The 27960-nt window shown below is 41.1% G+C and overlaps 2 protein-coding genes across 4 annotated transcripts in view; both read right to left on the minus strand.

Annotated features, from left to right (window-relative positions):
• Positions 1–15513, minus strand: part of LOC139756370 (uncharacterized) — a 77279-nt gene extending 61766 nt beyond the window's left edge. Inside the window, exons 1-2 of the mRNA XM_071675747.1 lie at positions 15182–15513; positions 930–3764 (exon numbers count right to left, since the gene is read on the minus strand). Of these exons, the coding sequence (XP_071531848.1) occupies positions 930–992 (63 nt within the window). The 5' untranslated portion in view covers positions 993–3764; positions 15182–15513. The remainder of the gene's footprint in view (positions 1–929; positions 3765–15181) is intronic.
• Positions 15514–16274: 761 nt separating this feature from the next.
• On the minus strand, positions 16275–27960 carry AlkB (alpha-ketoglutarate-dependent dioxygenase AlkB). 3 transcript variants are annotated; one of them, XM_071675749.1, is made up of 7 exons: positions 27840–27960; positions 23754–23894; positions 22678–22792; positions 22013–22166; positions 21589–21667; positions 19795–19988; positions 16275–18158 (listed from the first exon to the last, which is right to left on the minus strand). In XM_071675749.1, the coding sequence occupies exons 1-7, from the start codon at positions 27930–27932 to the stop codon at positions 17663–17665; spliced, it is 1272 nt and encodes a 423-aa protein (XP_071531850.1). In that variant the 5' UTR covers positions 27933–27960; the 3' UTR covers positions 16275–17662. The 3 variants fall into 3 exon arrangements, with proteins under 3 accessions (XP_071531850.1, XP_071531851.1, XP_071531852.1); XM_071675750.1 differs by lacking the exon at positions 27840–27960 and adding an exon at positions 25722–25839; XM_071675751.1 differs by lacking the exon at positions 27840–27960 and adding an exon at positions 25569–25827.

Below are 27960 nucleotides of genomic sequence, written 5' to 3' on the forward strand. Positions count from 1 at the left end.
CCCCACCATACACACTCCGGACCATTGAGGTATATTTCTCTTATGAATCCTCGCAATGAACGTGTGTGTGTGTGTGTGTGTGTGTGTGTGTGTGTGTGTGTGTGTGTGTGTGTAAGATGTTGAGGAGAGGGGAGGGGGAGTGGGTGGAAGGGAATCCACACAAGTGTTGTGTAAGACGGAGCCCGGCTGAGCAGGTGTATCCAGTGTCCACACCGACCTGTACATATCACGACCCTCGCACAAAGGCCTCAACCACACACACACACACACACACACCCACACACACACCCATCAAACACTACCGCCCCTGCTACGCATCACTTCCACCACCAGTACTAATAATGATAACAATAATGACAATAATAATAATAATAACATAACGTAAATTAATGATCATTAATAGTAATAATAAAATAATAATAATAACAGATAAAGGAATAATGATGATGCAGCTGACTGATTATTTTCAGTATTTCTGCGCTAACTCCGGAAGAAGCACCTGAAATAAATCTTTTAAAAAGACTGGGACTTTTCTACCAGCTGGTTAATAAACTTTTCATTATCATTTTGAACAAGATTGTATAGTTGGTTATTCCTAGAAATGCATATACGGGTGTGAATTTATAAATACACATACATACACACACGCGCAAACATATATATATATATATATATATATATATATATATATATATTATATATAATGTCGACAAGAACACGAACACACACATACACAAATATATATGTAGATAAGAACACACACACACACACACATCACCTGTATATTTGGATGAGCACGTAGTGTGTCATCAACAAGTCTATATTAACCTCCCCTTCAGCAAGACAGCACAACCCTTGGATACGTGGGCCAGGCTTTCTACCTGACCCACCCACGGGCCGTAGCGTCAGGCGAAGCGTCCACCACCTACCTGCTGGCCTCCGACGACGAACAGCAGAAGCAGGAGCAGGAGGGTGGCGGGCAGGGATCCCATCCTCCCTGGTGGGGTTGGGCAGCGGTGGTGGCAGGTGGAAGCCACGGCTCGACAACCCAAGGGTGGGTTGAGGGGGTGGGTGGGTTTCCTTGGCAAGCTTCAGTGCCCCATCGAGAACTCGGACGGTTTCAACCTAGAGAACGCCAGTGAAGAAGAATGTGAGGCGGGGGTGCGAAGGAGGAGGAGGAGGCGCCGTCAGACCGCGCCAGAACCAGAGACCCGAGGATATAGAGGGGTCATTCACTGGAAATACGTGCTCACTCACTGATAGTTCAGACACCAAAGTATCTGGCATGTTTCCCGGTACATAATTATTTACCACGCCAATATTGTTGTTTGTTTTTTTCCCCTCACTTATATATATATATTTAATGGTCTAGAATTTCTACTACCTTCCACTAGGTGGCACCAAAGAGGTCCTTTTAACCTGAAGGAGTTCGAGATAATCTCGTATATCTCATTAGCCAACTACATCCGTTACGTATTCACAATAAAGCACATTTTGTCAGTGATTTGGGTTCACGTATACCTTATCACATTATTTTTTTTTTTTTTTATTTGATATATTCTTCCCCACGTTGGTTTTCCGTCAAGTAAACCTTTGTCAGTTCGACGTCACCTGGACCTCTGGGAGAGAGAGAGAGAGAGAGAGAGAGAGAGTTCGTGAGCGCGAAGAGATGGTCGTCGATTGTCTCGTGTTTTAAGGCAGGTACCAGACGGCTTCCTAGTGCTGTCCTTACGTGAGGTTCACCTCTACGGAGCTTCACTCTCACACGTGAGGCAGGTATGGGTCACCACCCTCCTCCTCCTCCTCCCGCGTCGTGCTGAGGAGCAGCTAGGGCTGAGGGGTGGGTGGTGGGTGAGTTGTCTCCCTGACAGTCAGGCCGCCGAATGCATCATCATCCTCCTCCTCTCAGATCACCTCGCATTTACTCCGGTTGCAACAGCTGAGACTATCCTCACGGTACAAATTCCTCAATAAGTCTACGGTAATAGGTCCTTATGAACGTACGTATATATATATATATATATATATATATATATATATATATATATATACTATTTCTTATAAATGTATATAAATCTAAAGGCTCTCACGTGAGGAATAGCGTTTTAAAGATCTGATGAAGGCCCCTCGAGTACTCTCGTTTACAAACAGACACACACACCTACGGTAGATTATACACTGTTCTTGAATGGAAGCACAAAAATCACAAGAGTTATAGTGTTTGTGGAAGTATGGCTTGCCTCAGCGGGTGTCACAGGGCGTCCAGCTTGCCACAGTGGGGCGTCGAAGGATGTCCAGCTTGGGCGTCAGAGGATGTCTAGTTTGCCTCAGTAGGGCGTCGAAGGATGTTCAGCTTACCTCAGTAGGGCGTCGAAGGAAGTCCAGATTGCCTCAGTAAGGCGTAGAAGGATGCCCAGCTTGCCTCAGTATAGGCGTAGAAGGATGCCCAGCTTGCCTCTGTGGAGCGTCGAAGGATGCCCAGCTTGCCTCTGTGGGGCGTCGAAGGATGCCCAGCTTGCCTCAGAAGTTATGAAGAAGAGTCCAGCTTGCCTTAAAGAAGGGCCGAAGGGTATGTGGCTTGCCTCTCCGAAGCTTTAAGAAGTCATCTTTCTTACCTCAGTGAAGAGTAGTGAAGCATCCAGCATGCCCACTTAAGAGTATGAGAAGGCGTCTGACTTGCCTCAGTACAGTGTCATAAAGCGTTTTGTCTGGCCTCAGGTGTGTGGCTGGACTGAGTGGAGCACCACCAGCCGTCCTCTTTACCTTAAACTAGTATCAACAAAGTATGCATAAAGTCTTGAGCATTCTCAAAATCTTACGTAAGAAATGGATGGCCCATGAGCCAGGTGGCTAGCGACGTCCTGCCCAGGTCCCTCTGCTGCAACCTTGTCTCGCACCTGGAAGCGTCGTCCTGGCCATGCAGGTAGAACCTGAGGTAATGCCGGAATCAGCTGGACTGGAGTGCAGTTGACTGAGCCTGTGGCAGAATCATTGGAAAAAAAAAAAAAAAGTATGTTTCCGAAGCTGGTGTTATCAAATGCGAATGACGTGTGCTGGTCAAGAAGCTGGAAGCTCATTGACGAGTGTCGACGTTAAATGAGCTTGGCTTGTGTATTAGATGCGAATTTTCACAGTGACTGAGACCGTGTTGAGTTTTTTTTTTTTTTTTTTGCTGGGGCTCTCGTGAGCTCCCAGCGCTAGGGATAAGAGATCTGGGAATAGGTGACGAAAAAGAGGGAGACTTCCAAATAGCTCAAACGAAGACTGTGCGCGCTGACCTCGCGACACCACAGGTTACCTACGGTCAAACAACAGTTGACCTTGAGCCAGGGGGCACTCCACACACTGGTGGTCTCCTCTCCCTGAACGACTCTCTGGAACCGGCTCGAGGACTCCCAGTCACAGGACGACCCCTCATCCAGCTCATCTTCTCAACTCTTCGGTCCAGATTTTTCCTTCCGGCTTCCAGTGGTTAGTTCGTCGAAGGATCGTGTCTCTCTCGACACTCTGGCTTTCAGTCTTTGCTCGTCGAGATACCGTCCCTCTCGAGACACACACACGCACACGCACTTCCGCATGTAACACTATAGCCTCAAAGACTGATCACTTGCCAGAACCTCAACATCTCGGACCTCAACACTACACCATTGAACACTGCAACACCGTGGACACTGTCGCTGCGTTCGGTAGGGGTGGTGATGTGGCCTCTCTCTACGAGTCGTGCTGCACCTCCTCGGGTTTATATCCTGCCGAGTATTTCTCATCTGCAAAGAGAGAAATGCGAGAAATCGTTAGTATAGATGTCAGCTCGAGAGCAACAGAGACGACACTGGTCATATGATGTCCTTCCAGGAAAGCGACTGATTCTAGAATAGTGGTGACAAAGAATAGATAGAAGGGAAGTTAAAATCCTGGTAAAAACACGAGAGACAAAAGTTTCCAGGAATGACAGTCAGTGAGCATAATTTCACATGAAATTCTGGAGTTCCACCACAGGATTCGGGGTGTGACACACGCCCTATATCCATCCTGAGTCATTTGTCCATGAAAGCCACATTGACGACAGAACTGCCGGTATGGAAGAGCCTTCCACTTGCCACACCCATCAACCTGTCATACTCATGCTCATAATCAAGTATCTACCACACCCATCAGAGAGAGTCTCTCCCAGACCCACTTACCTGCTAATGCTTCTTACGCGTCACACCTATTAGCTGTAGGCATCAAAGTGACCCTTCGAATCACGAACGATATTGTCTTACCAGGGCCTACTACCCACCTTCCCAGAGTCCATCCACTTATTAGTTATCCAGGGTCATCCATCTACCAGTCATCCCCCAACCAGAGCCGCCCCCTTTCGACGGTCATCCATGTACCAAAGTCGCCGTCCTACGAGAACCATCCACCTACCAGATTCCCCCAAGAGCCACCCGCCTACTCAGAGTCCTTAACCTTTGACCTCATTAGCGGCCGTAACCTGTGGTGTCACCCACCGAGGTGAAGGTCCGAAATGATTACAAATACAGTAGAACACGGAAGTGCTGCCTGCTGTGTGTGTGTGTGTGTGTGTGTGTGTGTGTGTGTGTGTGCGGCTAGATATTGACAGATACACCTTTCTGAGTATATACACACTTAGATTTTCCAAGTTTCATGTTTGCAGTGATATGTACAAGTGCATTGTACACTTTACTACCACATCACGCACTTGCACAACAATCTTACGGAATGTGTTAACAAAGGAGTCTTCCTCTAGGATGAACAAGTATACCCAAGCCATTTAATCGTGAACAAGAAGCCCGTTTATTAACCTAGGGTGAAGAAAGACACCTAGGATGATCAAGAAACATAGTAACAGCAATGTCCATGGCGTTATCAAAGTCAAATAATTTGATTTCAGGTTATGAACGTTATAAGATCGGGTAATTTTTTCATAATTGCTCGCCGTCTGAAACTTTAGCGTGGCAGCGCCCGAAAAAGACGAAACAACGGCCTCATTTGCTCACATTATGTATAATGTACAGAAACCAGAGCCCACCTCTCACAGACCAATTCCGTAGTTTCTACTCGCTTCACATACCTGGCTCAGTCCAGAGACAGAACGTCGTCCCCGTCCCATGTACCACATCATTCCATTTTGCTTTATCCTATGTGTGCCTCCTACCTTCCTGCATATTCGGGCCCCAGCACCTCGAAGCCCTTTCCTCCCTACCTTTCAACTCTCAGTCTTCCCTTCTCTCTTACTCTGTCCACTTCTCCCACGTAGATCCCCTGCGTCTGTGCCTCTTCACTCATTCTCTCCATATGTCCAAACCATGTCAGCAGCCATGGTCAGGTGTCAGTCAAACCGCGCTCACTGCCAGACCTTGCTCTCATGCTGTCATTCCTCACACGATCAGCCCTCCTCACACATTCCCCACAAAGTCACCATCTCGTCCGTTCTTTCGCATTCAGAGACCCAGGTTCGCGCCCACCATCGGGACTTCCGTACCTTTAGACGTACCTATCTTGGCAATAGCAATAACCTCCCCCACCCAGTGACTCACTCCAGTCCCCGTGGTTCCATCGGCTGCCGCGTCCACTCCCCAGGTACGTAAAAGCTCTCCTCTTCCTCACACTCGATCCATCCTTGTTCCACCTCACAACCCCTGCTGCACCTCACTGCCTTATTTCTTTTTCGCATGAAACTTCCTTCGTTTACATATTCTCCTAAATTCGGAATTTTTCTTTTGAGCCTGCCGGGTCATCCGCAAACAACAACTGACTCCGTCTATCTGACCTCCCCCATCCTCAACCCAAGCGTCCTGTAGACCCGCTTCCTCTCCAAGACCCTTGCACTTATCTCCCTCAGCACCCTGTCCATAAACAGATTAAACAGCCATGGTGATATCACACCCCCCTTGACGTAGCCCCACCTTCACTTTTAATCTCTCATCCTTCTTCCTTATTCGCAAACATACCTTTTCAGATAAAAACTCTTCACTGCATCTGGAATCTTTCTTCCCAGACCATATATATTCGTAGCACCTTCCACGAGGCATCTCTGTTAATCGCATAATACGATTCTCTTCATTAAATGCCACATACAAATCCTCCTTTTCTCCTAATTTTTATACAAATGTCAATACAAGATAATCTTGGACATGCTATACTAACTGACGCAGTCAAAGTATTTTTTTGATTTGGTTAACAGATTCCTGCAAATCTGGTCACTTGTGTCCCCGAGTCTTCCCCCCCCCCCCCCACACCCACACACACACACACACACACACACACACACACACACACACGCTGCTGGTGCTATATATAGAAAGCGCGGGAACTGGAAGTATTGATTAACGTTTTCGTGATCTGCCGGAGGGACGGGAAGCGGGCAAGACCTGGTTAGCGGACCTCCCGCTTTACCCTTCTTTATTCGCCATCAGTGTTTATCCTTTTTGTCGCCTTCTTTGCTGTTCACCTTTCATAATTTCTCACTTTTACTTCGCTGATTGATCTCCCACTCACTTTCTTATGATCTCATAACTTTTTCTACTGCTTTCGCTGTATATTCTTTCCCCATCCGGGCTTAAGGTAGGATTTTCACGATATTCTTCCTGTAATTACTGAGAAATCCACACTATACAATCCTATCTATTCCGGGTTTCTTTATGTGTGTGCGTATCTGTTCGGAGTTTCTATATGTGTGTGATTACTATTTGTGTGTATCTGTTCGGAGTTTCTGTGTGTGTGTGTGTGCGTGATTACTATGTGTGTGTTACAGGGTGAGTTTTACACTCGCGTTGCCTCGTCTCTTAATCTCATGTCTATACACACTTATTATTCTATTCTGGCCACAGTTCTTGTGATTTGTCTCCATGACCCTGCCTGCCATCAAGGCTCTCAAACTGCAATATTGTCATGGTGCTGCTGCTTCCTCTCCTCTCAGTGTGGAGACCAGCCAAACGAAGATTGACCGTTTATGAGACACCCCCCCTTTCTTTCCTTGAACAACGCTTCGAACAGGAAACTTTGGAATTCGTCTTTTCTCTCTCTCTCTAAATTCCCTCCCAAACTTAGTCCTTCTACCTCTAAGAGTCGAATCTACAAGCACCTGCAGAGTCATATATATATATATATATATATATATATATATATATTATTCTTTTATTATACTTTGTCGCTGTCTCCCGCGTTTGCGAGGTAGCGCAAGGAAACAGACGAAAGAAATGGCCCAACCCACCCCCATACACATGTATATACACATGTCCACACACGCAAATATACATACCTACACAGCTTTCCATGGTTTACCCCAGACGCTTCACATGCCTTGATTCAATCCACTGACAGCACGTCAACCCCGGTATACCACATCGCTCCAATTCACTCTATTCCTTGCCCTCCTTTCACCCTCCTGCATGTTCAGGCCCCGATCACACAAAATCTTTTTCACTCCATCTTTCCACCTCCAATTTGGTCTCCCTCTTCTCCTCGTTCCCTCCACCTCCGACACATATATCCTCTTGGTCAATCTTTCCTCACTCATTCTCTCCATGTGCCCAAACCACTTCAAAACACCCTCTTCTGCTCTCTCAACCACGCTCTTTTTATTTCCACACATCTCTCTTACCCTTACGCTACTCACTCGATCAAACCACCTCACACCACACATTGTCCTCAAACATCTCATTTCCAGCACATCCATATATATATATATATATATATATATAAGAGCAAGGTTATTAGGTACAGTAGGGTTGAGGGTCAAGTCAATTGGGAGGTGAGTTTGAATGGAGAAAAACTGGAGGAAGTGAAGTGTTTTAGATATCTGGGAGTGGATCTGGCAGCGGATGGAACCATGGAAGCGGAAGTAGATCATAGGGTGGGGGAGGGGGCGAAAATTCTGGGGGCCTTGAAGAATGTGTGGAAGTCGAGAACATTATCTCGGAAAGCAAAAATGGGTATGTTTGAAGGAATAGTGGTTCCAACAATGTTGTATGGTTGCGAGGCGTGGGCTATGGATAGAGTTGTGCGCAGGAGGATGGATGTGCTGGAAATGAGATGTTTGAGGACAATGTGTGGTATGAGGTGGTTTGATCGAGTGAGTAACGTAAGGGTAAGAGAGATGTGTGGAAATAAAAAGAGCGTGGTTGAGAGAGCAGAAGAGGGTGTTTTGAAGTGGTTTGGGCACATGGAGAGAATGAGTGAGGAAAGATTGACCAAGAGGATATATGTGTCGGAGGTGGAGGGAACGAGGCGAAGAGGGAGACCAAATTGGAGATGGAAAGATGGAGTGAAAAAGATTTTGTGTGATCGGGGCCTGAACATGCAGGAGGGTGAAAGGAGGGCAAGGAATAGAGTGAATTGGAGCGATGTGGTATACCGGGGTTGACGTGCTGTCAGTGGATTGAATCAAGGCATGTGAAGCGTCTGGGGTAAACCATGGAAAGCTGTGTAGGTATGTATATTTGCGTGTGTGGATGTATGTATATACATGTGTATGGGGGGGGGGGGGCATTTCTTTCGTCTGTTTCCTTGCGCTACCTCGCAAACGCGGGAGACAGCGACAAAGTATAATAAAAAATAAAAATAATATATATATATATATATATATATATATATATATATATATATATATATATATATATATATATATATATGTATATATATATATATATATATATATATATATATATATATATATATATATATATATAGAGAGAGAGAGAGAGAGAGAGAGAGAGAGAGAGAGAGAGAGAGAGAGAGAGAGAGAGAGAGAGAGAGAGAGAGAGATCGCAACTTGTATTGGGAGTGAGGTGGGGTAGGAGGGAGGGCTATCTTGGCCTCCCTTTGAACACAGCGGAGGTAAGGTAGGTGGGGATGATGCACATCAGTTCCGCCGGCGACATTATTTCCCCGTCATTAACAGAGAATAAAAATGGGCCGAAATTTCAGAATTATGAAAAAGGGAATGAACACGTCAGAGTTGTCTACTGTAGGCAGGGAGGATGTAACAAATGGAATCCAAGAAGGCTCAGTATTGGAACTACTTTCATTTCTGATGTATGAAACGCACTTGGAATATACTTGCAAGTGAACCTAAACTGATAATAAAAAAAAGTTTTACCTTGTGGATGACGTAACTTACAGTATCTCCTGAATATGTGGTAACAGCGGCCTGACAAAAAACAAAACACAAAATATGGCTAATGAAATTCAACCTAAAGGAAAATTTACGTCAATAAAGTTTTGAGAGATCGGTAACAGATTCGACTTTGCCTATCATTCCGCGGGGAAATAACCTGCTGCAAGGCACCCCAACCCGTTCACAAGGGGACCTAAGACTGGAAGATAAAAGTCTTCATTTCAATGTCTTAATTTCAATAAAAATCACACTAGGAGGGAGGGTGGTGAGGAACAGCACACCGTCTTACTATACAAAACAGCCGTCGGGTACAGAGAGCGAGGCGATACCAGACGTTCAGCATATATTCACTGCGAACGTTGGCCTCGAGAGAGGCAAAGTATACGTGACCAGCTTTGGTCTATCCTACAGGACAAGACCAAAGAACCGTTGGACATTGGCCAACGATACGTGACGGGAATGATGGCAGTGTAACCAGAGATGAGTTACGGAGGAGAGGGACGCCAACCTGTCCACAAGGAAAAGGAAAACAAAAAAAAAAGGCCCAAAAGATGGACGTGACGTGGTTACAGTCTGTAAATTCCCTCCAGGAGACAGACAGACAGAACCATGCTGACCCAGTCCTTCCATGGAAGGGGGGAAGTCGTGACTTTAAGAGACGCTACTGGAAGCTGGACACAGAGAAGACAGACGAGTCAGAAAGACGACACACGTGGAACAAGACACACCTACAATCTGCAGTACATGTTTTTGCTACCATTGGGAAATTCAACAGCCCTCCACATACTGTAAATATTGGGAGAGATATCGTCGGCCTACCAGTCAAGCATCCTTCCCTCCTTCCTTCCTTTCCCTCACTCACTTACACACACACACACGCCCCTGGGGCAGGGGCCCAAAGCGGCAAGGGGGCCCCCCACACTAACAATATGATGGCGCGTCAGGGTTTATAACCTCATAAAAAGGTGAGCGTCTGCAGCGTCGGCAATATAACACTAGCCAGGACGCCGTCACATGGCCCGCGCCCCGGCACACCGCAGCAATGTTTTGTCTTATTATAAAAACATGACGCACGGCCGCCGCCTCCGCCCCCGGCAGGAACAAAAGAGCAACATCTGCCCTGCTACATTCGGAAGAGGAGGTGCAGCCTAACATAAGCCCAGGGAAGGAGGACAATTAAGACTTAAACGGCATCTCGCGTATCTTTAGTGCATTACAATGATCATGCATTTTCATGATCACACGCACACTCAGGAGTTCATCCAGGATCTCTCTCTCTCTCTCTCTCTCTCTCTCTCTCTCTCTCTCTCTCTCTCTCTCTCTCTCTCTCTCTCTCTCCGGAAGACCACACTCGTGGTTAGCGTGGCTAACCATGACTCACCGGGGTCTGGGTTCGAGGCTGGGAAAGGGCAGCTGTCCTGGCTCGCAGCCAACCCAACTCTTCATCTTCCCTTCCGGGCGCGCTCGATCAATGACTAACTCCAATATACGATATACGATATATATATATATATATATATATATATATATATATATATATATATATATATATATATATATATTAACCATGTACAGTATAGATATCAAAGGGACAACCTTATTATGATAACCAGGTCCCATGATCGATACTTTGCTTTAAAAAAAAAGTCGGGTCAAAGTTTACTTTTATATAAATAGACAAGAAAATTATCAGAAAAAGATATTCATGGTAAATAGACCGATAACAGAGAACCCATCTTCATCTTGGCTGCCCCGCTTGACGATAAGAGACAGTGATCTGCAAGAGAAGGTCTAAAGGAAGAGTAAAATCAGTACCAGGAGTAAGGGAGCTGAGCCACAAGGGAGACAGAGGCACGACGGAGGAGGGAAGTTGAACGATAAGCGAGACGTGATTACAAATGTAAAACTCAGTAAATCTGACGATGTTGATGTACGAAACGGATCTTCGAAACGGTCAGTAAAAGCCATCCATCTCAGGACACATGAAAATTACACCCGGGAAGAATCAGGAAAAAAGAAGCAAATAGAGTTATCTTAGACTCCGAGTGACATGATGCGGGGAGATACAACGGAGGTAGACTATATAAAAGTTGATACTGCATGATAGAAAAGAGAGGGGGGGGGAAAGATGGGACGTACAAATTGTACAACTCCTTCCCTTATGAACAAATAATCACAAATGCACACACTAAACAATGAGGCGGCGAATGCTGGCTTAAAATGAGGCTACTTGATGGCATACAAAGTACAGGAGATGGGGCCCCTACCAGCGTAGACATCTCCCCGTACAGTACAAACTGATGATTATACACGTACAAGAACAGACTGGGGCCCTGGAGTGTGACTGTTGCCCTGGAGTGTGTGTGTGTGTGTGGCTCGGGAGTGCGAGTGTAGCCCTGGGATATCAATGTGACCCTTTAATGTGTGTGGGCCTGTAGTGTGAGCGACATTAGTGTGGCCTTGTAATACAAACGACTCTGGAGTGTGTTGTGACCCCGTGGTGTCAGTGTGCCTCCGTAGTCACAGTGGCCCTCTAGTGTGAGTGACAGTAAAGTGAGTGTGAGTATCCGCACTGAGAGTGACCTTGAAGTGTGAGTGCGACCCGGTAGTGTGTGTGTGTGTGGCCTTGTAAGAGTGACGCTGTAGTGTGAATGCGGCCCAGTAGCATGAGCGACTGTGGAATGTGAGCGTGGATCTATAGTGAGAGTGACCCCGGAGCATGTATTAAGTGTGACCACGTATAGTGAGTGACCTTGGAGCGTGAGTGTGACCCTGTAGTATGTACGACCCCTGTAGTATGAGCGTGATTCTGCAGGGTTAATGTGACCCGCTCCACCACCACCAACACAAAGGTCAACCCAAGCCATCGACATTTTCCTGGAGCGCAACTCATCAAGGTCGTAAATATCTTACGATCATCATGTAGTCTGGACTCTCTGCACTGGGGACTCAAGGGTTATAAATACCTTACAACGATCCCAAGAGTCTGGACTCTCTGCATTGGGGACTCAAGGGTTATAAATACCTTACAACGATCCCAGAGTCTGCACTCTGGACTCGTGGGTTATAAATACCTTACAACGATCCTAAAAGTCTGGACTCACCGCATTGGGGGACTCAGGGGTTCGTCGAGTCAAAGTCTAGTGTCCCCTCCAAGAGTTCCCTTCGGACTTACAGGGAGAAATTTTCCCTAAAGAATAAAACAGAATGCAACTTTTAAGACGCAAGGAACCACTTTTCCCAGTTTCTAAATCAATGGCCACACTCGCGGAGATTGTGGATTACCACAAATTAAACGATAAATAAAAAAAAAAAAATATAGTTCAATTTTCCCCTTCAGGTTATGTTCATGGAAGACAAATTAACGTTGATCTCGACTCGCTTCCATTACAGCCAACACGGAACCAACTTTGACCTTGACCCGCATACAGTTCCGGCTACTTTCTCCGAAGAAAATAATAATTTCAGGTTGTGACATAAAATTACAATAAATACCTAAACCTCCCCTGACCTTTTCCCTGAATGTTTGCTAAGACGCTCGAATTTCCCTTACCGAATCCCCCCTGAACTTTCCGCTAAAATCTTCTTTTGACTTTGACTGACCAATTTAAAAGGTCAGTGGTTACCATATCATTCATGTGATTAATTCTAGTAATGATGGAGCCCTTCAGTACGTGATTCTGTAATTGGAAATCCCCAGTGGTGAATTCCACCATAATGTTTCCCTCATGTGTAGATGCCACTCATCATACCAGGTTAAACATCCGTAAAAATGATGATTACCGGGTAATTAGTATTGTTATCAACCTATGGAGTTACGGTGCGGTGTTATCAACCTATGGAATTATGGTGCAGTGTTAACCTATGGAATTACGGTGCAGTGTTATCAACCTATGGAATTATGGTGTAGTGTTATCAACCAATGGAATTATGGTGCGTGTTAATACATTCAATAATTCAAGGCTTGTCCTTCTTAGGCACTGTTGTAAAGGTCATCAGTATAATAATTACTATAATGATGCCGTTAATGACGTTATAATTACCTATTTTCTGCCTTTAAGACAATCATTCCTCAAGATCAACTTTAATTAGAATCTCGTCACAGGTTCACTTCACAGTACCGTGGATCCAGCCCCCGTTAATTAGTCCGCGTTATTAACCCCCGAACTAATTAAACATTAATATATTTATATAAACAGTTTAGTAGCTCTTGCTGCCTGGTGCCTATTCAAAGAACGTTACGCTAATATGAATGGCCGAGGAAGCCATTATGACGTCATTTTCCAATTCTGAAACAAATAATGTATTTTTTTTTTTCTTCATTGGCCCAAAATATACCATCAGTGTGTTATCCGGTTATTAGGGGTCTCTATAACATTAAATGATAGGGAGGGATGAATGATGAAGGGAAGATGATAGTGAGGGGGAGATGATGGGAGGGAGAGATTATGAAGGGGGGATAATGTAGAGTGGTAAATGATGAAGGGATGATGATGGGGAAGATAGATAATGAAAAGGTGATGATGGGAGGGAGAGATAATCTAGGTTTAGTGTGATATGATGATGGAAGACAATGAAGGAAAGAGATTGAAATGGGAAGATGAAGGAGAGGTGTTGGGAAGGAGAAATAGTGAAGGGAATATGATACGAGGGTAATAATTCAGAGATGATGGGGACGGAGAGATAACTAGGGGATCGTGATGGGGGTGAGATGATGAAGAGAGGGAGATAAAGATGGGAAAATGATGGCAGAGAGCGATCGTGAAGGGAAGATTATGATAGGGAGACAATGAAGGGAAGTTGGTGGGAAGGGATTTGATGCTAGGAAGGGAGAGGTAATGCATGGAAGATGATGGGATGGAGATAATGAGGGCAGGTGATAATAATGATGGGAGGAGTGAAAATGAAGGGAAAACTATAGATAGGGAAATGATAATGGAAAGATGACGGGAAGGGAATATGATGAGAGGAAAAAAATAGAATGAACAGAATATTGTGGGAAGAAGATAACGGGAAGATATGGAGGGAGATAATGAAAGGAAAGTGTGATGGATATGATGATGGGAACAAACTGAAGGGAATATTACGGGATGGAGAGATTATGAAGGGAAGAGTATGGGACAGAGAGATGACAAAGGGAAGATTAAGGGGGGAAAGACGATGAAGGGATGAGGGGGGGGGAGATGATAAAAAGACGATGGGAGGGATAGTGATGGGAAGATGATGAGCTAGGAGAGATGATGAAGGGAATGTGATAGGAAGGAGAGACGAAGGGATAATGAAGAGGGGGAGAGACAATGAAGGTATGATTACTTCCTGAAGAGATATTAAAGGGAAGATGAGGGGAGGGAGAGATAATGAAGATGATGGGATAGATAATGAAAGGAAGATGGGAGATATAATGAAATGAAGAGAAGATGATGAGGGAAGGGAGGTGAACGGAAGGAGGCGCTAAAACCGGCAGAGGGAAAGAAGACATAAGAGAGAAGTGGAGATGGGATATACGATGAAGGGAAGGGGAGGGGGGAATATACACTATGTATTGGAGATGAAGAATAAAAAAACATGAAAACGAAATGATGAAAGTAGTATTAAGTAAAGAATTAAGGAATGAAGGGAATTATGAAAGTAGTATACGGAAAAATATAGAAATAATTAGTGAAGGATATGAAGTAGAGAGGTGGGAAATTAGAAGAATAGGGAGGAAATGTGACTTTTAATTACCTGGATGGGCGAGGGAGTTCTTTATTCCCCCATCACATGCCACACTAGTGTGAGCTTAGCACACAGCACCACCCTGCTGCGATATTGCGAGCTTGTAAAGAGAGAAAGAGAGGAGAGAATTGTGCACTGGAGGAAATAACAGTTTTCTGTACGTCGTTCTGCCTAATCAGCTGGGAATAAGTGAGACAGAACAAAGTCATCATTGTTGTTGTTGTCGTAAGATGAGAACAACTACAAAGGTCTTGTTGTAGTTAACAAGAAATTAAAGCACTAATTGAAAACATGCTAAGCATTAAAAATGGTAGACTAAACTATTTTGGTTCAGATATTTACCTGTGTCGCAGCCGCTGACGTTCAGATCATCCTTTTATACCAATGTCACTTTGACACCATGGATTTTTCATATAATTTCTGACCCAATAGCCATCTTCATCCAGTGTTAAGTCAGAAAACACGACACGTTCTCCACTATAGCCTCAAGGCTAGAGCACTTAACCCAATCCCAGGATTATCGGCAGTCATTGCCATAGGGCTCAGCTGCTGACCCACACACCCCTGACGGACGCACTGCCTATCCGGCCCACACTTAGCCGCCTCATCTGGCTAGGAGGGACACCATTGTGCCAGGCACGGCGGAGGAGTCCCGGGAACACGTCTGCCCCTCACTGCTGCCGAGCCCGCACTGATCCTCACCACGAGTCGGCACCCCTCCTGTCCCCCCAACCCTCAAACCCTCATTTTTTTTCTGGGTGAGAACTAGTGTCCGAGGGCAGAATTGATTAAACAATATTCCAAGAACTGTAGCTACAAATATCATAGCAAAATTTTCTCAAATTTCAGAGGATTCGTTTTTTTCTTTTCTTTTTAAGGTTATATTGATAATTAACCTATTAACTATCCTCCCAAATGATGTCTTAACTGTCACTGGTCTAAAGATATGTACATGAAATAAATATCGTATACTTAACTCCATATCAGCCATTGTTGAAGAGTATGGTAAGTTCATTAAGAGGGTGAACACAATCACGTCCGTCCGACAGATGGCGTTTAGAGAAACGACTTGATTGCCATTGCCTTCTCAGTATTTAGGAGGGGGGGAGAGGGTCGTAAACGATGACCATCATAGGAACTGGCAAGGGTTAAGGGAGAAACAGGGTGGGGTGAGAGAGAGGTATTGTGGGGAATGGAAGCTATGCCAGACGTATAACAGGGGAACGGATTAGGAGTAAAAGATGTAGAGAAATATCTTTTGAGTTAAAGAAGGGGAAGGAATTGTGTAAAATGGACAAGAGGTAGGAGACATTTCCCTCCTGACTGGGGTGCAGCCCTGAAGCTGCATCATAAAAGGGGTTCTGGTGTTGTAATATTAATCAGTTATGGTTAGTCATTGTTTCTCTTACTTAGGTCAATATTAATCATTCATAGGTCTTTATCTTTTCTTTATTCTATATAATGATTTATGAATCATTTTGATAAATATTTTTAGTACCATTATTTTGTATTTATTTACATTGAAGTAAATCTGCCATAGCTCTGACCACTCCACTAATTTGTCTTAAATTTTTAATCATTAGACTGGTATTCTTTGTTAAATTTTTCAAATTCTGTTGGTCAGTCCTACCTCTTGATCATTGATGCAGATGATGAAAAATAAGGGTCCGAGAACCGAGTCTTCATATCTTACATATTAAATCGTCTGGTGGATGCTTTACCCATATTCATATCAAGTTTTGTTCGCTATCTGCGAGCCAGTCGTCTATCCATACATATGTTCAGCTTCCAATGCCATGATCTTTTTAGCAGTCTTTCATATGGTACTTCGTATGTGTACTAAGTAAGAGAGAGGAGTACTGGGTGAGAGTGGGAGGGTTACTGGGTGTGAGTAATGGTGTAATGAGAGAGAGGGAGTATGGGGTGTAATGAAATAGAAATGAAGGGTGGAAGTTAAGATGAGTAACACAAAAAGGGGAAACATTAACAGAGAGAGAGAGAGCACTGGGTGACAGTGGAGGTACAGTGTGAGGGCTGGAGTGAAATAAATGAAATTACACTAGGTAAAAGAGCAGGAAGATATAATGGGTATGAGTGATAGAGTGCACTGGGTTAGATAGAGTTAAGATGAATTGGATGTGTGAAGGATAGGTGCCCTTTTTCTGGTAACTTCAAGAAATAACTTTAAAACTTTATAATCTTCTTTATGCATTACCAACATTTCTTATGAAGGACTGAATAAAACATGATGAAAAATACTTATATGGTATGATTTTGTTTATAAAATTTTTTGAAAAAATATAACTTTATTAGCTAATCTCTAACACATAAATAGTATTGTTCTCTGGTCATGCATCTGCACTTGTGATGTAAGGTTAAGAACTTAGTATTAAAAAGCTAGTAAAGTTGCACTGAGAGTGGTGGCATGTGTCAGTCATACTTTGACAACATAAGATACTTTTATCTTATTTCTCCTTTTAATTCACTTAATTTCATTAAAAACTTTCCATAACACAAAAGCAATACTCAAAATATTCCCTGGTAATTCAATACAAAAAGAAATTTTTTTTTTGAAAGGATAATTTCTAGTCAATATCGAAAAGGTAGAAGAAAAAATGCATATATCATACTTAGAAAACTAATTAACAGATAAACAGTGAGTCAATTCTGATTAATTCATGGGATGGTGAGATAATGGGAAATTTGCTAGGGTAAAGTTTAAAGGTTATCATCACTAGCTGTACAGAACAATCCAACCACTAAACTGCTTCTAATCTCAGCAATCTGTCACAATGTATGAGGAAAAATTAAAGTGTACATTAGCTATCTGAGGAGCCTGTCCATTGAAGGCTTTAATACCTGTCGGACGTTCATGTTGATTCGATTATTTTTGACATAACTCAATATATCATGAATATCACTATCATCAGCCATACCATCGATTATTTTCCTTTCATGCGACTTATTACTTTGCTTATTAAACATGTTCTCAGAATTTTCTTTTACCCTACATTCTTTATCAAGTGATCCTTTTTTAAAAACATTTTCCTCTGGAGAGTTTATTGCAAATGTGGACTTGTTTCTATCAACGTATTTTTCTTGGTTTACTTCTGAGTCTTCTTTACATTCACACACTTTACCCTTAGACAGTTCTGTCCTCCATGGTTCCTCATTCACCAGTACTATCCTTGGGACAGCATGGTATGCTAGACGTGAAGGTCCTGTCATGACCATCACATCTCCACTATGAAGATATATAGCAGAGGGTTTGGTTGCCTTTGTTGGACCTCCAATCAGGAATACAGCACTTTGACCAAAACTGTTGAGGAAGAAATATAGTAATCACTTATACAAATAAATCTGAAGATGTTAAGACTGATGTAGTCACAGAAAATGTATAAATGTATGGGTGATCTTAAAATTGGCATATGAATTTTGTAAACTATAGTGAAAAATACATAAGGAAGAGGACTTGTTTTTACCATACAAAATATGGGAAGGTGGGTAAACCCTCTATTTCTAAGGGCAGGCAACCAGTTTAGGCCTATCAAAGATTAGAGTCCAGATTGCATTCCTGAAAACTCAAAAGGACAATTCTTTTGTAAAATGAAATTTGTCCTCTAAGCAGGAGTGTTCACATTCATTTTGGGCTTTCTCATAGGTAAAGATTACTCTTAAAAGGTAATGAATATTTTCTGATTCACAAATTCATGCCTTAAAGGGAAATTTAAGGGAAGTTTAACTAATTAGTTGGGGAGGGGATCTGTGGAGTAAGGAGAGGGTCCCAAGCTTTAGAACTCTACCTATCTCATGACTTTCCCAATAACCATGACCTGGAACATTTTAAAAGACAGGTTTTTCACTTCCTCCAAAATTCGTAACTACTTTCCCCTTGTCTCTTCTCTTTCCTTTTCATTAACCTCTCTATACATTATAATTCAATTATGGCCCTGCCTTGATGTGAACTTTTGCCCATGTCTGGAGCTTAAAAAGAAAACAAAAAATTAAAATACCACAATTAGGAAGGTAAACTGAATAGTCTTGCTACTCCCACACAGTAACAAGAAAAATATTACACTTATAAACAAGAGACAAGAAGGTATGCAAGGATGAGAAGGATATGAGCTCAAGTGAATTACAGAAAGAGATATGGAAGTGGAAGATGATCACAGAGAAAGAAATGTTGGTATGAAAGAGGACAGGGATCATATGGGTAATTAAAGATGAATAACTTTCTGAAAAAAATTTGAATTATAAAGTAATGTACAATAAAAAAGTTTCTGTATTGCTTTTATAAATGCAAGGGTGCTCCAGGGTCATTCAGCAACATCTTTAGAAATTAATATTTCATACCAAAACTCTCCATGATGTGACCAATTTTACGATTAGGAGTATGTTGCTCCAAATTGTAAACGAACCCCACAATCTCTTTGCAAGTTAGCCCAAATAGTTCAATGGATCTCCATTTACTTTCTAGTGGCTGAAATTTCTTTAGTGTATACAGGTTCTCAACGATAATTAATCGACAGTTATTTCTATATTAATAATTTCATGTTTAAAAAATACAATTATTACAGTAAAGGTTTTGGCTTTCTGCCTTGATATCATAAAATTTTTGAAAATCATGCTTCATGGGTAGAAAGTTATATTTGCAAGGTCTAGCATTTTCATACAAAGTACCCTAGCTATGCAATTTGTGTGGAGAGACTACAAATATGGACTGCCATCAGATCACACTACAGTACCAAGGTGAGGTATATTAATACAGGAATGATGGAACTAGGTATGCATTACCATCATCTCAAGTTCCAAGTTACCTAATTACTCTTAACTTATACATTCCTATTTTGCATAAAGCTTTGGACTACTTTTCAGTTTGGTTTAATTTGGCTGAATAATACTCTGGTCAGGAAGCAGGTGAGACTATAAACAAATCTGCAACAGAAAAGCCATACCTGAATGAGAAAAGTGGGGCTTCAGCATATGGTTCTGAGTGATCTGTGTGTGGTGCCAAGGTTGAGTCCTGGTGATAATAGTTAATAATGGCTGCTTCAGCCTGGAATTCATTGAAACCCAAAACTTTTGAAACCACAGCACACAATTTCTTAAGGCTGGCAGGCATGTCTCCATGAAGATCTTCACTGTACTCCTGTAAAACAAACATACCAATGATAAGCATGATAAAGGCCACCACAGTCTTTACTGCCCATATGAGTAAACAACCATGGTTCATGATATATACCAGTTAATATACCAGTTCTCACTTCAAGGGTAAAAAACTGCACCTGAGAGAGAGATTTAACAAACACTCTCTAGGCTTGGAAGAGTTTTGATATATGAAGCTCATTTTCTAAACCTGGAAAGCAAGGACTGATCATTTGCTTTCTGATTAATCTTGTAAGTCTTTCTGCAAGAACAGGGTTATTAAACATGAAAAAAAAAAACTATAAATCATAACACACTAAACTGAAAAACACAGCAATGTCTGTATAAAAAAGTTCCTCATAAAACAGAGCTTTCAAAGCAGGTGTGTGTAATATGTATTGATTACTCTGGGCATTCTCTTAGGTAACAAAAATTCAGTTTTCTCAAATTCTTTGATGATGCTGAGAATATACATAATGTCCATTAAATACCCAACAATGCTATCAGTATGAACATAAATATTGATATAAAGTTTACCTATTATATCTGGGAAGTTAAAGATGGGCATGTTTGAAGGCATAGTAGTCCCAACAGTTTGTGTGGATATAAGGCATGGACTATAGATGATATAAATGAGAATGTATGAAAGAAGGTGAAAGTGTTGAAAATGAAATGTATGAAGACAATATATGACGTGAGGAGGGTTGCTTGTGAAAGGAATGATATGGTAGGAGAGATGTAGGGTAATGAAAGCAGTATTGTTTGAGAAAGCTGAAGTGGGTGTGCTGAAATGGTTAGGATATAAGGACAGGATGTTGATGGAAGTGTCAGAAGTAGAGGGGACAAGGGAAAGAAGACTGAATGAGAGATGGAAGGACAGAGTGAAAAGCTTTCGAGTGCTTGGGACCTGAACATGCAAGAGGATGTGAGGCTTGCATGGGACAGAGTGAATTGGAGCACTGTGGAGTGTGGTATACATGGGGTAAAGTGCTGTTGATAGACTGGACCAAGACATATGACCTTGATGGAGTAAACTGCACAAACATCTATAGGGCCTGGTTGTGGATAGGGAACTGTGGTTTCGATGTATTACACGTGAAATATAGAGAATGGATATGAGAGAATGATGCCATTTCTTCATCTGTCATTGGTGCTACCATACTAATCCAGGAAATGGTGAGCAAATATGAACAAAAGAAAATGAGGCTGTTATTCAAAATCTAACACTAAAAATATTTAATTCTTTACAAGAAGCCAGACCTAACATTTCATCCAGGCTGTGGGTATTTAAGGAATCACCATCTTGCCTTAAACACTGGTCATATTAATAGTATTAACATTTTAGAAACCCAACATACAATTTTCCTCTGTCCATCTATCCCTCTTATCATTTAGAAACCTAATACATGATGGCTTTCTTTGAACTCTCATATTGATAAAAGAATGGAAAAATGCAATGTTTAAAAGATCTTTTGGAGTCTGAAAATGCATAGGCCATAATGAATGCTGCAATGTGATGAATGAAATGAACTATCAGTGGAATACTGGACAACCCTTCCCTCATGATAAACAGAAGCAAGATACATAGATAATGTACTGAGTACCTTTGTGTCCCAGTTGTGATGATATCCAAGTGTCACCCAACGCAGCTTCTTCCTCAGTCCACTTTTTTTGCCTTCACTTCTGCAAGAAAGATATTTTCAAAAATATAAGGAGAAATAAAAATCTACGTGAACACCTGAAAATTGGAGAAAAATAAGATGCAGAGTAAAAATATTGGTAATGAAAAAAGCTTAAAACAAAAAAGATAGCTTATTGGTGCTCAAGAATTAGCATGGAAGAAGCAAGAGCACTTTTATAGGTCAGGTTTTTATTAAACGATCATGCCACCAATTGACACCTAACTCTAACTACATTCATGATATGGATCCATGTACACAAGCCTATTTACTAAGTGCTGGAGAGTGCTTTCGTTTTATTAAATATTAAGTATTTCCTCCAAAGTGACAGTCAGTCCTGATTACTTACGAACATGTTAATTGCCACCATGTGTTGTCTGATAGTGTGATGCCATGCGAGGCTAAGTTGGTTTTATTACTTGCACAGGGAAACTCTTTTAGGCATGTCTTAATCCATTCCAGCTGACCTTGGCTTGTGAAAGGATTAAGGATGATCAGCAACCCTGAAAATAAGAGTGTTTGACAAGTGAGTGATAGAGACATGGGCTTCAAGGAATTAAAAGTTGTTTAAAAGTTAGCACACTGCTTACCTACTGGTAGTCCTCTTATTTTTGTCCATTCGTTATGTTTTATTCCAATATCTAGTCTTCTAAAAGTATTTTGAAATCTAAATTTTTGCATTTTGATGTTTTTGTCACCATCATTTCATCAGACAGTCACACAACCATACACAGATGTTCCTCAACTTATGATGGGGTTACGTTTCGATAAATCCATCATAAGTTGAAATTATCCTGTCGAAAATATATTTAAGGAGGCAGGAGACACAGACGGGCGTTTTGTAAACATGATGGGATATAAAAACACGAAACACAAAATCCAAAAAAATGCTGGCAACACAGTACACTGTAGAGTAACGGTTGTTTACATGTGATCGTGTGGCTGACTGGAAGCTGTGGCTCGCTGCCACTGTGCAGCATCGCAGGCAATTAATTGACAAAATTCTCTGTTTACCTGGATGAGCTTTCAGGGAATAGATTTTCCAAGAAGAATGTGACACAAGTCCAATTTTTTGTGCATCTTCCTGGTCCTTACATGAGATAGCACATGGAGGTATTTGCATTCCTTCCTAGGAAATGAAAAAAAAATTTATATGAAGCAATTAGTTCATGGTGAGACATAAGTTGCATTTCCCAGAAATTATACAAATTTATCAACAACTGTTTTCTTTGTACAGCAGGGTCAACATGAATAAAATTAGTTTTGTCAGGGGTAATTCCTATGCCACCCGTCTGTCCACCCATGAACATGATATCAAATATAAGAAGTATCATCACAATGATAAAAAGTCTATAGTCATAAAACTAGTTTAGAAATGGAAGCTTTATCTACCAAATTTTATCTTATCTTGGATTATGTGTAATTCCTAACTTACACACGAGATGGTTCATAAATGCCCCGAGTATTCAGTTAACAAAGCCTTGAAGGCGTAGGAAGATTATATACCCTGTGAAAGTGACAGGCAAACCATTAAAGATGGCAGAAAGCATGGAAAATTATTTTCAACCTGTTCATATATTTAAACATTAAGTTACAAACAACTCCTGATACAATAATCTGATATAATAGTGGTGAATTGATTCCAAAATCTACTCCTTTCACCTAGGAATGATTTTTTCCTGCTAAGCTATTTTGAAATCATGAAACCTAATCTTTTACTTCTGGTATAGATTTAAAAAATACAGGACAAAACTGCATGCCTAATGCAGTCAACCCTTAAAGATAATAAAGGCAACCATCCATGTACATTTGCATCAATGTGATCCCTGAAAACAAATAGCGAGCAGTGAAATACTATATCATCATCAGATAAACAGGATGAGAGAAACTTAAAGAACTGGTTATGAAACATCATTCTATTCAACAGTGTTCTAAATAATGCATAAATTTGATGTTCTCATAAGAAAAAAAAGGAATATCATTTCCTACTAACAAGACACTGAAAATATAATGAAAAACATAATGAGAGCTGTTGCTCTGCCACATCCCAGAAACTCAGAACAATATCAGTTTTCTATGACATGCTTTACCTGGAAGGGGTCATCAACCTGAAGGACATGGCCAAGATCAGGAGGTGGCTTTTTTCTTTTATAGAATTTGAATACATCTTTAAACATGTCTTCTTCTATGCCATGTCCACTGTCATGCATGCTGCAAGGTTGGTGTTCCTCCTACAGAGAAAATATTTCTTTTGAGATAGAAGGCTAGAAATGCTATTTTTTTTTTAGAAAAAAATCAGTGTACATAGAAGGATGACACACCATGGAAGAATGAGAGTAGCATTTGCCAAGACCATAATGTCTATATTTTTCGAGTTATTCTGAAAATAGATTAACTGTTGGCTCTTTTTTAATAGTCTCCTAAAACTGGCAAAACATGCCCAAGTCAAGGCCATTTCGGGTGAAAGGTAAAATAGCATGAAAAAAATATAGAAGTCAATCAGGGCTCTGTAGGGATTTGTAAACCTGCCTTGTAAAGCCATAAAGGCCATAGGATAGGGAACAACAAAACAAGGAAGAGAGTTCTACAGCTTAGCTGTTAAAACAGCAGGCAGATCCAAGCTTTGGTGGTAAGGACAAAAGCAGACTACTTGGGGATGTGAAATAAGATTATTTATGTTCTACTGATTTCCTTACAAGTGTCACTTATCTACATTAATTAACCCAATATTTTTCTTGTCTCATAACCCTTCCAGCTAATGATGTTAAAAGTCAAAGGATAAATGAAGTAAATCATCTAGTTTAGGTTTGGTATCTTATTAAAAAAATGAAACATCCTATTGAGGAAAGTTCTTCAAAATATTGATAAAAATAATGATAGGAGTCTACTGAAATATTTGATTAAGTTCAAAGGAAAGCATCCATACTTGAAATATGATTAGCAATCCTCCATGCCCCTTGATCAATAATTTTGGAGTACTTTCCATATCTGAATTACATTGTGCCAGCCTTGGGACAGGGGCCCAAGGAGAAGAGCCCCAAATTTCAGTTGATTGGTTTGATTGTTTTAAACGAGGACTTTCCTTTCATTATGGCCACTCTAACAACTTCTGTTGGACTTTGTTTATATTACAGGGAAAGTTCAGTTTTGCATTTTTTTTCCATTTAATATGTCCAGTTTTTCATGATTGTTACAGTTCCTCGACAAGGTGCTCCTTAAATATTCTTGCATTCTCCATACAATCTACAATGATTGAAAAAACTAAGGTCTACTTCACCTCTGCATTGCTGTTAGCTTGGGATAGTACTGGATTTTGTTTTGTAATGATGGTACAGCAATCACAGAATACAGTAACAATTATGGAGCATGTATTTTAATAATCTTTTTCAAATAAGATGGTAGTAATAAAGTTTAAGCATTTCTGGAAAATTGTGGGGTTTATGCAAAAGTATGGTGGGTAACACGCGTAAAATCCTACAGAACCTATGAAAAGCTCGCATAACTTCCTCCACTTGCCAAGATGTACAATCTGCGGCTGGGATTGCATGGCTGCTCAGGGACATCATTCAGTTGATGTTCCAAGGTAGTTGCATGATGTTAAATCATGGGTGTTCCTGGAATAGTTTTCCTAGAATACTGAACGTGAGATAAACCTTGACTGCCAGAGATTTTTGTAGATTCTGTTGATTTTTTTGCAAGTGTATTACTTGTATATTCAAGAACCACACATATATAGGTTCGTGGCACCAGGAACCTACAACCATACCCTCTACTCAAATATTATTAATGACCTTACTAATGAATCTACAAACAAACAAAAAACCCAGCAGTCCTGCTGATTTACTTTCTTCCCTGAGTTTTTAGTTAATAAAACACACCAACACAAAATAAAACACATTGCTTACTTATGAATTACAAAGAACCTCAGTAACTGCAAATGTACAAAGTTGAAACAACAGAAACTTGAGCTAAATAAACAAAGTATGGTCTTTAAATGGTAATTTTTTTCCTCTGAATTGTATATTCCTCAAGTTTCTACATGAAATTATTTCACCAACGTTGTTGTAAAACAGGTGATACAATAGTCCAAGTTTTGTGTTTGTGCTGAATATGCTGTTGTTGTTGTTGTGCACGAGTTATATTTTCGTGAGTTCTAGATTGTATGCTACTGACAGTACCTTGGGTGGGTCACATAACCAATTTTCTATTCATTAGATTAGTCTTTACGGGTGTGCCATGATCAAATATATAATTGTATTTAATAGAATAGGGTAGTAAAGAGAAATGACTAAAGTATTAGAAGATTTGTCATGAATAATATCCGTATAGTAGCACAGATATCATTTACTTAACCCGATGTTAATTTTTAGTTCGATTTTAGCTTTCGAATAATTGATATTGTTTGACGTAAACAAACAATAAATAGATAGTAGACAGCTTCTTTATTACTCTTTTAGGTTTGTTTTATAGTAGACTGATCATAAAACTTTAAGCAAAATTATATATATATATATATATATATATATATATATATATATATATATATATATATATATATATATATATATATATTTTTTTTTTTTTTTTTTTTTTATACTTTGTCGCTGTCTCCCGCGTTTGCGAGGTAGCGCAAGGAAACAGACGAAAGAAATGGCCCAACCCCCCCCATACACATGTATATACATACGTCCACACACGCAAATATACATACCTACACAGCTTTCCATGGTTTACCCCAGACGCTTCACATGCCTTGATTCAATCCACTGACAGCACGTCAACCCCGGTATACCACATCGCTCCAATTCACTCTATTCCTTGCCCTCCTTTCACCCTCCTGCATGTTCAGGCCCCGATCACACAAAATCTTTTTCACTCCATCTTTCCACCTCCAATTTGGTCTCCCTCTTCTCCTCGTTCCCTCCACCTCCGACACATATATCCTCTTGGTCAATCTTTCCTCACTCATTCTCTCCATGTGCCCAAACCACTTCAAAACACCCTCTTCTGCTCTCTCAACCACGCTCTTTTTATTTCCACACATCTCTCTTACCCTTACATTACTCACTCGATCAAACCACCTCACACCACACATTGTCCTCAAACATCTCATTTCCAGCACATCCATCCTCCTGCGCACAACTCTATCCATAGCCCACGCCTCGCAACCATACAACATTGTTGGAACCACTATTCCTTCAAACATACCCATTTTTGCTTTCCGAGATAATGTTCTCGACTTCCACACATTCTTCAAGGCCCCCAGAATTTTCGCCCCCTCCCCCACCCTATGATCCACTTCCGCTTCCATGGTTCCATCCGCTGCCAGATCCACTCCCAGATATCTAAAACACTTCACTTCCTCCAGTTTTTCTCCATTCAAACTCACTTCCCAATTGACTTGACCCTCAACCCTACTGTACCTAATAACCTTGCTCTTATTCACATTTACTCTTAACTTTCTTCTTCCACACACTTTACCAAACTCAGTCACCAGCTTCTGCAGTTTCTCACATGAATCAGCCACCAGCGCTGTATCATCAGCGAACAACAACTGACTCACTTCCCAAGCTCTCTCATCCCCAACAGACTTCATACTTGCCCCTCTTTCCAAAACTCTTGCATTTACCTCCCTAACAACCCCATCCATAAACAAATTAAACAACCATGGAGACATCACACACCCCTGCCGCAAACCTACATTCACTGAGAACCAATCACTTTCCTCTCTTCCTACACGTACACATGCCTTACATCCTCGATAAAAACTTTTCACTGCTTCTAACAACTTTCCTCCCACACCATATATTCTTAATACCTTCCACAGAGCATCTCTATCAACTCTATCATATATATATATATATATATATATATATATATATATATATATATATATATATATATATGTATATATATATATATATATATATATATATATATATATATATATATATATATATATATATATATATCGCCGTTTCCCAAGTTAGGGAAAGCGCCAGAAACAGACGAAGAAAGACATCTACTTACACATACATACGTATATGTATATACATATACATACTTGTACAAGTATACACATATTCAGAATCATACTTGCTCGCCTTCATCCATTTCCGACGTCACTCCGCATCAAAGGAAACAGCATAAATTCATGGAGATATAAAAGAACACACTTTCTCTTCTCTTCCGCCAAACCCGATCTCCCTTGCATCATAGAGGTTGCGACAGGAAACAGACGAAGAAAGGCGACATCCGCTTACACCCATACACGAGCTGTTATGTGTAATGCACCGC

Source organism: Panulirus ornatus, chromosome 21, assembly GCF_036320965.1.
Source record: "Panulirus ornatus isolate Po-2019 chromosome 21, ASM3632096v1, whole genome shotgun sequence".
NCBI classification, from domain to species: Eukaryota; Metazoa; Arthropoda; class Malacostraca; order Decapoda; family Palinuridae; genus Panulirus; species Panulirus ornatus.

Bases quoted from the DNA above. Each gene is read 5' to 3' on its own strand.
- AlkB (XM_071675749.1), bottom strand. From the start codon at position 27,932: ATGGGTGTAAGCGGATGTCGCCTTTCTTCGTCTGTTTCCTGTCGCAAC. The intron at 21,668-22,012 runs GTAAGTAATCAG...TCTTTCTTGCAG, and splicing joins TGGTGGCAATTAACATGTTC to AAGTGAAGGCAAAAAAAGTG. The intron at 19,989-21,588 runs GTACTCAGTACA...TTTGTTTTACAG, and splicing joins ATCACAACTGGGACACAAAG to GAGTACAGTGAAGATCTTCA.